At 38.6% G+C, this 17,743-nt stretch overlaps 2 protein-coding genes across 3 annotated transcripts in view; both read left to right on the top strand.

The window, feature by feature from the left end:
- The window catches only part of spra (sepiapterin reductase a), a 23,050-nt gene extending 15,727 nt beyond the window's left edge, over window positions 1–7,323 (top strand). Inside the window, exon 4 of one of the 2 annotated variants that reach the window (XR_014030268.1) lies at window positions 54–1,059. The gene's annotated coding sequence lies outside the window, so the exon portion shown is untranslated. Of the gene's footprint in view, window positions 1–53; window positions 1,060–7,207 lie in introns of those variants that run through there. The other variant, XM_081367027.1, reaches the window with a different exon arrangement.
- The window catches only part of smyd1a (SET and MYND domain containing 1a), a 24,160-nt gene continuing 13,639 nt past the window's right edge, over window positions 7,223–17,743 (top strand). Inside the window, exons 1-2 of the mRNA XM_081367020.1 lie at window positions 7,223–7,416; window positions 13,810–13,986. Coding sequence (XP_081223146.1) covers window positions 7,280–7,416; window positions 13,810–13,986 — 314 coding nt within the window. The 5' untranslated portion in view covers window positions 7,223–7,279. The remainder of the gene's footprint in view (window positions 7,417–13,809; window positions 13,987–17,743) is intronic.

Here is a 17,743-nt window from a genome sequence, read left to right as displayed (position 1 = left end):
TATTGAATCTTGAAACTGCAATTTGGACCTTCAACCTGTTGGACCCCATTGAGGTCCATTATATGGAGAAAAATCCTTAATTTCTTTTCAAGTGAATATAAGAATATCTTGGATGACATGGGGGTGAATAAAGTATCAGGAAATTTTAATTCTGAAGTGAACTAATACTTTAAATTTGGCATTGAAGTGAAGTTGTGCTGGTATTTTCTTCTCTATTGTGTCGTATATCGAGTGAAACCTTCAGGAACAAGAACAAATGTGGGCGGGGCTTGATTATGTCTGTGAGGAATTGATTGGATGATTGTGGTTTGCTATTGGCTGATCTCATGTGAGTGACAGGTTGCCCCGCCCACATCATCAGAGAAGAGAAGAGAGGATGCAAGAGGAACTTATTCTGATTCAAGATTATTAACACAACAATGATGTGCACCCATAAATCATTTAGAATAAATATATCCATTAAAAACTAAAATTGTCCATTTTGATTTTACTTAATGATTGCGTCAAGGGCAGATGTTCTGTAATAAACTAATCTCATGTACTGTATAGCTAATTAATCAAAACTCACTGTCAGAGAGAAGTGAACTTTAGTCAGTATTGAAACGGTTTGGAATATTTCAAGTGCCTTGATCTTAATGCGTAAACTGCAGATTAATTTCCTCTCAGATTATAACCTGAAGTTCTGGACCAAAAGAAAACTCTGTTTGTGATTGTTTTGCCGAGTGTTTCTTCAGTATGTGCTCAAACATTATTGCTTACTGATGTTTTATTCCATTCATATAATGGTGAATGTAATAATTACACTTAAGGCTTTGCTTTCATGTGCAAATGTGTTTTTACTCAGGATTCCTCTCTTTATATCTTGAATTGCTTGCTATATTTTTTCAAATACTAAAATTATTTTATATATGTTATTTGTAGTTTTTAAGAATGTTTTTTCAATCAAAATTGTTATTCTTGCGTATGTGTTGTGTGTATTCAGTAAAATAATTCTGACTAATATAATATTGTGAATGTGTGTCTCTGGCGTCTCCTGATTAAAAGCCTGTTGGTTCCTGCAGTGTTTCTCTGTCATGTTTGTGTTGATCGTGTCCAGCGTCTCTTTCACACTCACTCCTGCTGTAAACAGTTTTGATGAAACATACACAGTTGTTTGGAGCGATGGCACTTTTTCCGAAAATCAATCAAGTGTGGAAGCTCTGGGTTTCACACACACCTGATGTAAACACTGCCGGTTTCCCAAATCCTCCATGAGAACGTCTTTGACTGAAGAGCTTTGATTTTTCAGACACTGAACTCTTCCGGTCTTTTCCACCACAGTTTTGTCCCTAATAAAGTCATTTGTACAGTTAGTGTACTTGTTTCTCAAGGTTTGTAGAAAAATCTAGAGAAAATAATGTAAAATAAAATAAATTGTACATATAACAGTACATTACTGTGCTAAGTAGAAAAAATATATATAGAAGTAAATTTTATTTTTATAATATTAATTTTTCAGTGTATAAATTGGGTGTTTATCAAAGATAGATGTCTTTTTAATCTTAGGATGGTGTCATGAAGATGATCATTTGATTGACATTAATTTTGTGGCAAATGGTTTTCCAAAGTTAGCAGCCACACAGCTTTTCCACTGGCCACAATTTCAACATTGATACCATTCGGAAAAACTGCCATATAGATATTTTTAATATAATAATAATAATAAACTTTATTTTATATAGCGCCTTTAAAAGTAGCATCTCAAAGCGCTTTACATATAAATATGAAATTAAAAGATACACATAACAGTGCAGGCAGTAAAAAACTAACCAAACAATAAAAATAAAAAGCCAATATAATAACAACAAAGTAATCACACGAATCACATAAAAGCTACCCTAAAAAAGTAAGTTTTAAGGGACGATTTAAAAACACTAAGGGATTCTGCATTCCTAATCTCACACAACAATGATTTCCCTCATGTGGAATATTTTTCCTTGTAATAATGTAGCCTATGATTTGCACAAATGAAAACTGCTGCGTGTGTGTAGATGAGAGAATCAAAGTGTATGTGCGTTGTGCACACGCTACATTGATTATGGCCAAGCATGCGCCCTTAAAATAGCGTCTGAATAACATGCGCAACGCGCCACTGACTTTAGATGAGGTTCCTCCTGGTCTGTGGCGGAATTGTTTTCTGAAACTGCAAAATAGCATGAAGGAACGTTTGCGCCGGAACACGCCTCCTCTTTTCGCTGAACCGCCCCCGGGAGCGCAAGTTCATTCCCTAATTTACCGACGTGCGTCTGTGGAGGGAAAAGTCCGCTGTGCGTCGGGTGCAAAATAGGAATGATACATGCGTCGTGTACAAAGTCAATTGCGCTGGGTGCAAGATAGGGCCCCAAGTGTTCTTAAAAGTTGGCCAAATGGAAAAATGTAAATACTAAAAAGTAAAGGGCCCAAAACTGATCCCTGGGGAACACCAGAGTGCACCACACCGACCTCAGACTTGCAATCACCCATCACAACAAACTGCTTGCGATCAGAGAGGTAGGACTTAAACCACTTTAATGCAGAATCAGAAACTCCAAAGATAGTCTCTAAGCGGGTGATCAAAATGGAGTGATCTATAGTGTCAAAAGCGGCACTAAGATCAAGAAGAATCAGTATAGATAGACGGCCAGAATCAGAAGCCATTAACAAGTTATTAGTAACTTTAACTAGCGCAGTTTCAGTGCTGTGGAGTTCATGGAATCCAGACTGAAGTGGCTCAAAAAGATCATTAGAGGAAAGATGAGAAAGCACTTGAGAAGCCACTGTTTGTTCCAAAATTTTGTTGAGGAATGGAAGATTAGAGATGGGACGAAAATGATTCAGATTATCAAAGTCCGTGTTGTTAGTTTGGTTAGTTTTGTTAGTACAGGGGTGACAGCAGCAATTTTAAGTGCTGCTGGCACAACACCGGTGCACAGAGAGTTATTGATCATTCTCAAAACAACAGGAGAGAGGGATCAAAACATGATTTAAAAAGACAAGATGGTATCGGATCAACTCTGGAAGTTGAGGCTTTCAGTTTTGAAACCATATTACATAGAGACTGGGAGTCATGAATTGCAAAGTTAGAGAGAGAGATACCAGAAAATGCATAAATATTTAAGGAGGAGGCAGCAAGACTATGAGTCCCACTTTTTGGGACTTTAGCTTATTCACCGTATCCCCCAGAGTTAGATAAGTCCATACATACCCTTCTCATCTCCGTGCGTGCCGTAACTCTGTCTGTATACATACTGGGAACTATATTCTCAGAAGGAGAAGCACTGCTACTTCTGCGGAGTGATTTACTCCAACTCTTAGGAACTCTCTGCTCCTCACCACGGGGCTTCTCAGCTGCTGCGAGCCAATCACTCTGCCCAAGTAGCAGTGCGTTATTTCTTGTATTACCAACAAGAAACTTTGGCGTTATTTTGTCACTTATTGGGAGCAGTATGCTAGCTGGAGCCGTTTACCTCCAGTCTTTGTGCTAAGCTAGGCTAGCGGTGGGTGTGTCACACACTTGTTTATGTGAATCACATCATGCCCCTGTATGTTGTTTTGCAAAAAATTTAACAATATACAGAACAATAACGAATTTATAGATAAAATAAAATGTAGGCCTACACAAACCTGTATTTTACGAAGACGCAACAATTTGACGGAGCTGCACTGCTCTCTCCTGAAGAGGTCGCAAAAAGCCCATGATAAATAACTCAACCCATGGGCTGTTACATCTGACCCAGGATCTGGGTAATACAAAAACTACACAAACATTGGGATGTTACGTCTGACCCAGGATCTGGGTGACACAAAAACTACACAAACACTGGGTTGTTACGTCTGACCCAGGATCTGGGTAACACAAAAACTACCCAAACACTGGGTTGTTACGTCTGACCCAGGATCTGGGTAACACAAAAACTACTCAAACACTGGGTTGTTACGTCTGACCCAGGATCTGGGTAACACAAAAACTACACAAACACTGGGTTGTTACGTCTGACCCAGGATCTGTGTTACACAAAAACTACCCAAACACTGGGTTATTATGTCTGACCCAGGATCTGGGTAACACAAAAACTACACAAACACTGGGTTGTTACGTCTGACCCAGGATCTGAGTTACACAAAAACTACACAAACACTGGGTTGTTACGTCTGACCCACGATCTGGGTTACACAAAAACTACCCAAACACTGGGTTGTTACGTCTGACCCAGGATCTGGGTTACACAAAGAAGACACAAACACTGGGTTGTAACGTCTGACCCAGGATCTGGGTTACACAAAGAAGACACAAACACTGAGATGTAACGTCTGACCCAGGATCTGGGTTAAACAAAGAAGACACAAACACTGGGTTGTTATGTCTGACCCAGGATCTGGGTAACACAAAAAAGACACAAACACTGGGTTGTTCCGTCTGACCCAGGATCTGGGTTAAACAAAGAAGACACAAACACTGGGTTGTTACGTCTGACCCAGGATCTGGGTTAAACAAAGAAGACACAAACACTGGGTTGTTATGTCTGACCCAGGATCTGGGTAACACAAAAACTACACAAACACTGGGTTGTTACGTCTGACCCAGGATCTGTGTTACACAAAAACTACACAAACACTGGGTTGTTACGTCTGACCCAGGATCTGGGTTACACAAAGAAGACACAAACACTGAGATGTAACGTCTGACCCAGGATCTGGGTTAAACAAAGAAGACACAAACACTGGGTTGTTATGTCTGACCCAGGATCTGGGTAACACAAAAAAGACACAAACACTGGGTTGTTCCGTCTGACCCAGGATCTGGGTTAAACAAAGAAGACACAAACACTGGGTTGTTACGTCTGACCCAGGATCTGGGTTAAACAAAGAAGACACAAACACTGGGTTGTTATGTCTGACCCAGGATCTGGGTAACACAAAAAAGACACAAACACTGGGTTGTTCCGTCTGACCCAGGATCTGGGTAACACAAAAACTACCCAAACACTGTTTGTTACGTCTGACCTAGGATCTGGGTTACACAAAGAAGACACAAACACTGGGATGTAACGTCTGACCCAGGATCTGGGTTACACAAAGACGACACAAACACTGGGTTGTTATGTCTGACCCAGGATCTGGGTAACACAAAAACTACCCAAACACTGGTTGTTACGTCTGACCCAGGATCTGGGTTACACAAAGAAGACACAAACACTGGGATGTAACGTCTGACCCAGGATCTGGGTTACACAAAGAAGACACAAACACTGGGTTGTTACGTCTGACCCAGGATCTGGGTAACACAAAAACTACCCAAACACTGGGTTGTTACGTCTGACCCAGGATCTGGGTAACACAAAAACTACACAAACACTGGGATGTTACGTCTGACCCAGGATCTGGGTAACACAAAAACTACCCAAACACTGGGTTGTTACGTCTGACCCAGGATCTGGGTTACACAAAGAAGACACAAACACTGGGATGTAACGTCTGACCCAGGATCTGGGTTACACAAAGAAGACACAAACACTGGGTTGTTACGTCTGACCCAGGATCTGGGTAACACAAAAACTACCCAAACACTGGGTTGTTACGTCTGACCCAGGATCTGGGTTACACAAAGAAGACACAAACACTGGGTTGTTACGTCTGACCCAGGATCTGGGTTACACAAAAACTACCCAAACACTGGGTTGTTACGTCTGACCCAGGATCTGGGTTACACAAAGAAGACACAAACACTGGGATGTAACGTCTGACCCAGGATCTGGGTTACACAAAGAAGACACAAACACTGGGTTGTTACGTCTGACCCAGGATCTGGGTAACACAAAAACTACCCAAACACTGGGTTGTTACGTCTGACCCAGGATCTGGGTTACACAAAGAAGACACAAACACTGGGTTGTTACGTCTGACCCAGGATCTGGGTTACACAAAAACTACCCAAACACTGGGTTGTTACGTCTGACCCAGGATCTGGGTTACACAAAAACTACCCAAACACTGGGTTGTTACGTCTTATCCAGGATCTGTGTAACACAAAAACTACACAAACACTGGGTTGTTACGTCTGATCCAGGATCTGGGTAACACAAAAACTACCCAAACACTGGGTTGTTACGTCTGATCCAGGATCTGTGTAACACAAAAACTACACAAACACTGGGTTGTTACGTCTGACCCACGATCTGGGTAACACAAAAACTACCCAAACACTGGGTTGTTACGTCTGATCCAGGATCTGTGTAACACAAAAACTACCCAAACACTGGGTTGTTACGTCTGATCCAGGATCTGTGTAACACAAAAACTACACAAACACTGGGTTGTTACGTCTGATCCAGGATCTGGGTAACACAAAAACTACCCAAACACTGGGTTGTTACGTCTGATCCAGGATCTGTGTAACACAAAAACTACACAAACACTGGGTTGTTACGTCTGACCCACGATCTGGGTAACACAAAAACTACCCAAACACTGGGTTGTTACGTCTGATCCAGGATCTGTGTAACACAAAAACTACACAAACACTGGGATGTTACGTCTGATCCAGGATCTGTGTAACACAAAAACTACACAAACACTGGGTTGTTACGTCTGACCCAGGATCTGGGTAACACAAAAACTACACAAACACTGGGATGTTACGTCTGACCCAGGATCTGGGTAACACAAAAACTACCCAAACACTGGGTTGTTACGTCTGACCCAGGATCTGGGTAACACAAAAACTACACAAACACTGGGATGTTACGTCTGACCCAGGATCTGTGTAACACAAAAACTACACAAACACTGGGTTGTTACGTCTGACCCAGGATCTGGGTAACACAAAAACTACACAAACACTGGGATGTTACGTCTGACCCAGGATCTGGGTAACACAAAAACTACCCAAACACTGGGTTGTTACGTCTGACCCAGGATCTGGGTAACACAAAAACTACCCAAACACTGGGTTGTTACGTCTGACCCAGGATCTGGGTAACACAAAAACTACCCAAACACTGAAGAAATAACCCAAAAAATATACCCAAAAGAACATGAAATGGAAATGACCCATATTGAAAGATCATATGGATGCAGATAAAGATGATTTATTCGTCTGCTGATGTCAGCTCATGTTTGGTGTGATGAGCACACGCAGCTGACGGACAGAAATACTCCAACAGTAACTGTAACTCTCCTCTATTTTTAGCCGAGCCGGAGTGGCTGGAAGGGAAGAGAAGCGCTGGGAACACAAGCAGTGTGTGTGTGTGTGTGTGTGGTCATGACTGTGGAGAACATGGATCCCGTGGAAGTGTTTGCAGCCGGAGAGAAAGGCCGTGGGCTCCGGGTCACGAAGCAGCTTTCAGCGGGAGAGGTGGTGTTCGCTGAGGCAAGCTTCGCCGCCGTCGTGTTCGACAGGTGAGATTAACAGGTGGGGTTTAACCATGCTCGACAGGTGAGATCGGGATTTAACCGGGAACGGTTTACCTCGGAAGACTGTTGTGGATTCTGACCTGCTGACCTCGGAGATTCTGTAATAACTCATGGCATATTCATCTTTATGATTTTATCTCTGCAGTCAGGGTGTCGATGTTTGCCAGCTGATGGTTTAAACCAGTGATTTTTCAGTTGAGATGTTTCTCCTTATCGTTGTGGCTTTCCATTAAATATTGCTTTGGGAATGCAAACCCTTGGAGCCTGTTAGTTGCACATTCTGTGTTTTTCCCCTGGAGAAACATTGACTTGTCGTTTTCATGGGAGAGATCCCACTCATGTGACACCATCACAGTTTCACCTCCTTAAAAAGTCTAGAGTTTGAACAAAACACTAAACTTGGCTAAGGTTTTTTTTTTCTGGACTTATTAATTAGATGTTTGTTTGTTTATTAATTAATTGAAAACTATTTAAAAGTTGAACCATTTGAATGAAAAATTTAACCCTATGAATTTTGTTTTTCCCTAGTTTCCATGTTTTCTGTCTTCATTTTTCTGGTTCCATTTTAATGGTTTAATTAAGTCAAGTCAAGTCAAGTCATCTTCATTTATATAGCTCTTTTAACAATGTAGATTGTCTCAAAGCAGCTTTACAGAGATAAGCGTATAATTTAAGGTAACAGAGATTGTTTCGGCTTTATAGCAGAGTTAAGTTATTTCCATCTAAAGTTAGTTTTAATTGATTTGGTTCCGTCGCAATGATCATTTGTTATTAGATTAGGGGCCGCTAAGACGACACCATTCTCTCTACACAGACTTTAAACGCGAACCTGTGAGAAACGCTGATGGCGGTCACATGCGCATTTAGAATGGGTTCTATAGTTATGTGCGTTAGAATATATGCAGGTTTGGAATTCCCTACAAGCCAAGCCTAAACAAAATACTTGTCTTTCCTTATAAATTTTGATAAGGAATTATTTTTTTTTTGTTGCTTTGGGGTAGGACCGCGAGACGAATTTTCCCGACAACGCCTTATCTGTAGAGTGGTAGTGGGATCCTCCATAGGGAGATAATTACATTGTAATAATAAAAAAAAAACGTCAAATCAATTGAATTCATAAAGCTTTAACAACTGAACTTTTTTTTTTTTTTTTACAATGATACAAATTACATGACATTCTGCATTATATTGAAAATTTCATTTTTAGGACTGAATTTCCTCCTTAATTTTTCTGGACTTTTGACAAAAGCGTTTAGTTAATTCAAATCGTAAAATGCATACAATTTGACAACAATTTTATAAAAAATTTAATGAAAATAAAAATTTTAGGGCCTTATGAAAAACTTTAAAGGGGGCATCTCATGAAAATCTGACTTTTCCGGTGTGTAAGTGCTATAATCGGGTCCCGGTGCTTCTACCAACACAGAAAATGTGAAAAGTGAAACCCAGTAACTGTGTTCTGGTGAGCCTTTCTCTGCAAGCATGTAAAAAAATAAGCCGATCAGATTTTGCTCTCCTTCTGACGTATGAAGAGGATCTTATTATAATATTACCGGCCCTTAATCTGCACGACAGTGACCATTTCTAACACGATGGCAAAAGATCCAGCAAAGCATGAATCTGTTCTGTCGTTGAGCACAGACGAGTCAAGTCAAGTCACCTTTATTTATATAGCGCTATTGTTGAATATGAAATGTCCCCAACTAAGCAAGCCAAAAGCCAAGGCGACAGTGGCAAGGAACCAAAACTCCATCAGTGACAGAATGGAGAAAAAAACCTTCTCCTCTGGCCAACGAGCGAACAGTGTGTGATTATGATCCAGGCAGCATTACAGGTCAGAAGTCAGATTGGACGTTTTTTGTCCAATAATTAGAAGTAGTAGAAAATTGCTAATCATCCAGTTTTTTATATCAGCTATGCATTCCGTTAATTTTGTGAATTGGTGAGTTTTGTCAGGGTGTGAAGAAAAAAATAGCTGAGTATCATCAGCATAACAGTGAAAGCTAATGCCATGTTTCCTAATGATATCTCCTAATGGTAGCATGTACAGAGTGAACAGCAACGGTCCTAATACTGAGCCTTGTGGTACGCCATACTGAACTTGTGATCGATGAGACATCTCATCATTTACTGCTACAAACTTTTTTGTATTTTGTATTTAGAAAGGAACACAGTTGTGAGGATACTGCCTTTTCTAATATCTTTGACAGAAAAGGTAGATTCGAGATCGGCCTGTAATTGACTAATTCTGTAGGATCAAGTTGCGGTTTTTTAACAAGCGGTTTAATCAAAGCCAGCTTAAAGGTTTTTGGTACGTATCCTAGAGACAAAGATGAATTAATGATATTAAGAAGAGGATCTATGACCTCTGGAAGTATTTCTTTCAGTAGCTTAGTCGGTATAGGGTCTAACATACATGTTGTAGATTTAGATGATTTAACGAGTTTAGCGAATTCTTCCTCTCCTATAGCAACGAATGAATCAAATTTTTCCTCAGGGAGACTACAATGCACTGCCTGATGCGATACTGTAGTAGACGGTTGCATAGTTATAATTTTGTCCCTGATATTATCAATCTTATAAGTGAAGAAGTTCATAAAGTCATTACTGCTGTGTTGCTTGGAAACTTCTGGGTTTGAAGCTTTATAATTCTTTAGTTTAGCCACTGTTTCAAATAAATACCTAGGATTATGTTTATTTTCTTCTAATAAGCAGATCTAGCAGCTTTTAAAGCCTCTCTGTAAGTAATTGAGCTCTCTTTCCATGAAATGCGAAATACCTCTAGTTTTGTTTTCTTCCAGTTGCGCTCCATCTCTCTGGCTGCTCTCTTAAGGGCCCGAGTGTGCTCGTTGTACCACGGCGTTGGACTATTTTCTTTAATCTTCTTTAAGCGCAACGGAGCAACTGTGTCTAAAGTGCTGGAAAAGAGAGAGTTAAACGTTTCTGTTGTAATATCTAGTTCTTCTAAGCTATCTGAGATGCTGAGATGATGAAACTGATCAGGAAGATTATTAATAAAGCAATCTTTAGTGGCAGAAGTGATAGGTCTCACATATTTGTAACACGGAGTCGGCTTTGCAGCCTTGGCTAAATGAAGTTTACACGAGACTAGATAATGATCTGAGATGTCATCGCTCTGCTGCAGAATTTCAACGGCATCAACATCTATTCCGTGTGATAATATTAGATCATACTACCGGTAGATAGATTATACTCTATATGATTACGACAATGAGTAGGTCCTGATACGTGTTGTCTAACTCCAATAGAGTTTACAATGTCTTTAAATGCCAAACCCAATGCATCTTTTTCGTTGTATATTAAAATCACCAACAATTATGACTTTATCTGTAACCAGAACTAACTCTGTACACAGTAGCCAGTACAAATCTCAAACGTGCTTTATCATTTACACTATATACGGCTATATTAAGCACCAACACTTCAAAAGAATTATATTTGAAACTCGACTTCTTAATAATTCTACTATAAATTACAGCAACACCACCCCCTTTGCGTTTCAGACGAGGCTCATGTTTATAACAGTAATCTTGCGGGGTTGATTCATTTAAAGTAATGTAATCGTTCGGTTTTAGCCAGGTTTCTGTCAAACACAGCACATCTAGGTTATTATCTGAAATCATATCATTAACAATGAGTGCTTTTGAAGTAAGCGATCGAATATTCAGCAACCCAAGATTTAGCATTTGCTCATCTGTATTATAGCTGTTTTTTATTTGTTGAACATCAATTAAATTTTTACCCTTAGTTGGGTTTAAACGTTTTTTGTATGTCCAAATTCGCGGAACAGACACAGTCTCTATATGATGATAGCTAGGTGAAAGAGGCTCTATGTGATGGGATTTATCTGACCTTGGTGACGCGAGGCCGCTAGCAGACGGTCGGTTTAGCCAGTCTGTCTGCTTCCTGACCTGAGCCCCAGATTGTCATGTTTGAGCTCTAAGACTATGAGCCATATTACTAGAGAGAAGAGCAGCACCATCCCAGGAGGGATGAATACCATCTCTTTTCAACAGGTCAGGTTTGCCCCAAAAACTTTTCCAATTGTCTATGAATTCTATATTATTTTGCGAGCACTGAACACTATTGACCAGAACATGTCACCGCTGTCTTATAAAGACCTCAGGAACTGTGGACACTTGTGGAGAAGTTCAACATGATGATGAGATGATCAGTGTAACTCCACAACAACTACAGAAATGTCTCCACTAACCTTCAGAAGCTCTTCCTGAGTCTCTCCTTAAGGCTGCACTCGCTACTGGTTATTCTGGGATTCTGGATGAGGGAGATTGGCCTGTTCTGTTATTGCTGGAGTTTCTGAAGTTCGTGTAAAGACTCCGCCCTCTTCTGAACGGAGGCGGAGCAACAGCTCATTTGCATTTAAAGGGACACACACAAAAACGGTGCGTTTTTGCTCACACACACAAAGGGGCAAATTTGACAAGCTGTAATAAATGATCTGGTGTTTAGAGCTGAAGTTTCACCAGAGCCGGTTCTAGACATTAGGAGGCCCTAGGCAAAACTCATGTTGGAGGCCCCCCACCCCCAATAAAAAAACACTTGAAACAAATATGATTCCTAACCTTTTTATTTATACAACATTTAATTTTAAAATCAGTATATTTTTACTTACACAGTACATAAGTTTGGACACATTACTATTTTTAATGTTTTTGAAAGAAGTCTCTTATGCTCATCAAGCCTGGATTTATTTGATCAAAAATACAGAAAAATAATATAGTGAAATATTATTAAAATTTAAAATAATGGTTTTCTATTTTACTATACTTTATATTTCTGTGATGCAAAGCTGAATTTAGTGCCACGTGATCATTCTGATTTATTATCAAATGTTAGAAATGGTGCTTAATATTTATTTTATAACCTGTGATACTTTTTTTCAGGATTTTTGATTATTAAAAAGTTGTTTTAAAAAAGTCTTCACTATCACTTTTTATATATTTAACACATCCTTGCTGAATATTCCTGTTTTTTTTTTCTGTTTTTTTTATCAAATAAATGCTGGCTTGTAGAGCATAATAATAAACTTCTTTCAAAAACATTAAAAATAGTAATGGGTCCAGACTTTTACCGGTACTCTATGTACATATTAATCAAACTTTATCTAAGATAATCTCTTTTTTGTTTAATGAAGATGTTATTGTTGTTGTTGTTTTTTTGCTGTTTTATTCAATTTATTCACAGTTCCAGAATCACACTTCAGTAGATGAGCATAAGTGCTTTTATATTGCATTGCCACCTTAAATATGCTATACACAAATCAAGTGGAAGAGAAAGACACGATCGCTACTGAGCAGAAAAAAATATATAAAGTGAAATTATTGGCGTAATGTCAGGAATCTAATCATCAGCAGAATTTAGAAGATAGACCCATAGATATGAGATCCTTTAGACTATTTGAAACATTTAAAAATGTTGTAGTGTATTGGCTTTTTAACTTAGAATACAGACGTCTTGTCTTTTAATTTTATAGCTTTTTTACTAGTCAGCTCCCGACGCGATGTTATTCATTGTACGCGCAAATTCAAAGCGTCGCGTCTGGGCACGTTAATGACGCTCGCGCTCTTTTAAACTCGTAATAAAGCGGTGAATGATTTTTCCAGAAATGACGCTGATCTACAGTACAAGTTTATATTTAGAATACATTGCAATCACTCCAAAATAGATGACGACAACTCACACACCTGCATTATGAGCTGTGCTTCTTTGTTTGCTTATTAGGCTTTTGCCTCGCGCACCTGATGGATGCGTTCGTTACACATACTTTCAGAAGCCGGCACCCGCTTTGTAACGGACACATTAATTGGTTTAACTGCAGTAATGTAACAGTCTATGGTTAAGATAAACATCGTCACTATTTTTAGTTAATTAATAAATATTGAAATAAATTGTAGATAGGACATTTGTACTTTTTTTTTTTTTTTTTTTTTTCTCTGTCTGGGCCCCATCCCGCCAATCGGGCCCTAGGCACGTGCCTAGTTTGCCTTTGCGTTAATCCGGCTCTGAGTTTCACAGACACATTCTGGGGACACCAGAGATTTATATTACATCTTATGAAAAGGGGAATAATATGTCATCTCAATGGAATGTCTAATCAATTGAATTCATGAAACTTTAACATTTATAAACATTTAATACAAATTACGTGACATTCCACGTTATACAGTAAATTCCATTTTATGACTGGATTCTAGGGCTCTAATAAACACCCAGTTAGCATGAGCGCGTTACATTACGTCACTGTAATGAAGAGTCTTAACGGCGTTATGAGAGCTGTGTTTGGGATGGGGAAGCTGCAGTGTAACACAGGTGTGTGTGTGTGTGTGTGTGTGTCAGTCTCTCTCTGCAGGTGTGTCACAGCTGTTTCCGCCGGCAGCCGAACCCTCACCGCTGCGCTCAGTGTAAGTTCGCGCACTATTGTGATCGCACGTGTCAGCGCGCCGCGTGGGACGAGCACAAGCACGAATGCTCTGCCATCAGAAAGTTGGGAAAAGCTCCCAATGAGAACGTGCGGTGAGTCCGGTCATGTGACCTTCTTGACCTTGAGAATGTTCCAATGAAAAACGATTGGATTTTTAAATGTAACATGTTTACATACTGTGATGATGCTGAAACAATGTAGCGCTTTAGTGTTCGCATTAAGGCCACGATATACTCAACGTTCTTCGTTTAGGGTTTGAAAACATTTACTGTCAGCGAACATCCTGACGACATCCACATTTAGATAGGGTTAGATAGGCCTGTGTGTTGCGCTTTCCTCTCAATACGAATAGGACATCCATATAATATAGATAAATATATAAATTCTTAAAGTCCCACTGTAATCAATAATTTTATCCCTTTAAACTCACCTTTGATCACCAAAATGACATCTTTAAAGTTTTTTCCTTGAAAAAAATTATTCATGCTTAAAATATCTTGAATGTAACTCGACACCCTTGCCTCATTTAGTATTCGTGGTTCTATGAATATGCAAATGAGCCCCGCCTCCACGCCCTCACTCAGCTCAGAGATCCACTGGTTGACGTTCACACGTTGATCTGATTGGTTACAAGGTAGTTTGTGACGTCAGAAACACCAGCGATTTCAAAGCGTGTTTTTGAGACTGTCTTTGGTTCACTGCAGTTTTAAGGAGGATCGTCAACCAGTGGATCTCTGAGCTAAGTGAGTGAGTGGAGGCGGGGCTCATTTGCATATTCATACAACTGCATATACTAAATGAGGCAAGGGTGTCAAGTTACATTCAAGATATTTTAAGGCAGAAACGTTTAAATATGTCATTTTGGTTATCAAAGATGAGTTTTACAATTATTGAATAGAGGGGGACTTTAATATTTTAAATTAAAATTTTAATTTAATATTTTTTGCTTTCATCTTTAACGTTTTTAGTAATTTCGCTATGTGGGCTTTGTGGTTTTATTCAGGTTTTTTTATTATATATATATATTATATATTTAGGTTTATTTATTTTCAGGTTTAGTTTTTATTTATTTCCAGTTAATAATTTAGTGCTTCAATTTAAACTTATTTCAGTTTATATTTTCTGATTTTCATTTATTTTTAAGTTTTTCAACTAATATTTATGTTTTTTGTTATTTTAGCTTCATTTCAATGAACAGAAATGTTTAGTTTTATTTATTATATTATTTAAAGGGTTCTCCCAAAAATGAAAATTAGCCCATGATTTACTCTCCCTCAACTCATCCTAGGTGTATATGACATTCTTCTTTCAGACGAACACAATCACAGTTATATTTAAAAATGTCCTGGCTCTTCTAAGCTTTATAATATATTCATATTTAACACGTTATAAAGTAAAATAAGATAGATGCACTTTTATGATGGACAGATGCACTTTTATGATGGATAGATGCACTTTTATGATGGACAGATGCACTTTTATGATGGACAGATGCACTTTTATGATGGACAGATGCACTTTTATGATGGATAGATGCACTTTTATGATGGACAGATGCACTTTTATGATGGATAGATGCACTTTTATGATGGACAGATGCACTTTTATGATGGACAGATGCACTTTTATGATGGACAGATGCACTTTATGATGAGAGATGCACTTTTATGATGGATGGATGCACTTTATGATGATAGATGCACTTTATGATGATAGATGCACTTTTATGATGGACAGATGTACTTTTATGATGGATGGATGCACTTTTATGATGGATAGATGCACTTTTATGATGGATGGATGCACTTTTATGATGGATAGATGCACTTTTATGATGATAGATGCACTTTATGATGATAGATGCACTTTTATGATGGACAGATGTACTTTTATGATGGATGGATGCACTTTTATGATGGATGGATGCACTTTTATGATGGATGGATGCACTTTTATGATGGATAGATGCACTTTTATGATGATAGATGCACTTTTATGATGATAGATGCACTTTTATGATGGACAGATGTACTTTTATGATGGATGGATGCACTTTTATGATGGATGGGGATGCACTTTTATGATGGATGGATGCACTTTTATGATGGATGGATGCACTTTTATGATGATAGATGCACTTTGTCATGGATAGATGCACTTTTATGATGAATAGATGCACTTTTATGATGGATAGATGCACTTTTATGATGGACAGATGCACTTTTATGATGGATAGATGCACTTTATGATGGAGAGATGCACTTTATGATGGAGAGATGCACTTTATAATTATAGATGTACTTTTACGATGGATGGATGCACTTTTATGATGGATAGATGCACTTTTATGATGAATAGATGCACTTTTATGATGAATAGATGCACTTTTATGATGAATAGATGCACTTTTATGATGATAGATGCACTTTTATGATGATAGATGCACTTTTATGATGGACAGATGTACTTTTATGATGGATGGATGCACTTTTATGATGGATGGATGCACTTTTATGATGGATGGATGCACTTTTATGATGATAGATGCACTTTATCATGGATAGATGCACTTTTATGATGGATGGATGCACTTTTATGATGGATGGATGCACTTTTATGATGGATGGATGCACTTTTATGATGATAGATGCACTTTATCATGGATAGATGCACTTTTATGATGGACAGATGCACTTTTATGATGGATAGATGCACTTTATGATGGAGAGATGCACTTTATGATGGAGAGATGCACTTTATGATTATAGATGTACTTTTATGATGGATGGATGCACTTTTATGATGGATAGATGCACTTTTATGATGAATAGATGCACTTTTATGATGAATAGATGCACTTTTATGATGAATAGATGCACTTTTATGATGGATAGATGCACTTTATCATGGATAGATGCACTTTATCATGGATAGATGCACTTTATCATGGATAGATGCACTTTTATCATGGATAGATGCACTTTATGATGGATGGATGCACTTTTATGATGGATGGATGAACTTTATGATGGATGGATGCACTTTTATGATGGATGGATGCACTTTATGATGATAGATGCACTTTATCATGGATAGATGCACTTTATGATGGATGGATGCACTTTATGATGGATGGATGCACTTTTATGATGGATAGATGCACTTTTATGATGATGGATGCACTTTTATGATGGACAGATGCACTTTTATGATGGATAGATGCACTTTTATGATGATGGATGCACTTTTATGATGGACAGATGCACTTTTATGATGGATAGATGCACTTTTATGATGATGGATGCACTTTTATCATGGATAGATGCACTTTATGATGGATGGATGCACTTTTATGATGATGGATGCACTTTTATCATGGATAGATGCACTTTATGATGGATGGTTGCACTTTTATGATGATGGATGCACTTTTATGATGGACAGATGCACTTTTATGATGGATAGATGCACTTTTATGATGATGGATGCACTTTTATCATGGATAGATGCACTTTATGATGGATGGATGCACTTTTATGATGGATGGATGAACTTTATGATGGATGGATGCACTTTTATGATGGATGGATGCACTTTATGATGATAGATGCACTTTATGATGGATGGATGCACTTTTATGATGGATAGATGCACTTTTACAAAGTCCTTTTAGGCAAGTCGTGCCACTCGGCCGCCATCTTGGCAACGCCTCCGGGCAGCTATTTCGGACTAACAAGACCAGGCTCCTATCTAAATGAATGGGCAGAGAGTCAGAACTGCACTTTCACTGGTCACTGGGACATAAAAACTGCATGTATAGAAACAGCAGTAAAATATGATAAAAATCGC

The sequence above is a fragment of the Scardinius erythrophthalmus genome (genome assembly GCF_964197995.2).
Source record: "Scardinius erythrophthalmus genome assembly, chromosome: 5".
Taxonomy (NCBI): Eukaryota; Metazoa; Chordata; class Actinopteri; order Cypriniformes; family Leuciscidae; genus Scardinius; species Scardinius erythrophthalmus.
Note: the sequence above shows the minus strand (reverse complement) of the source record. Positions and strands in the feature narration are given on the sequence as shown.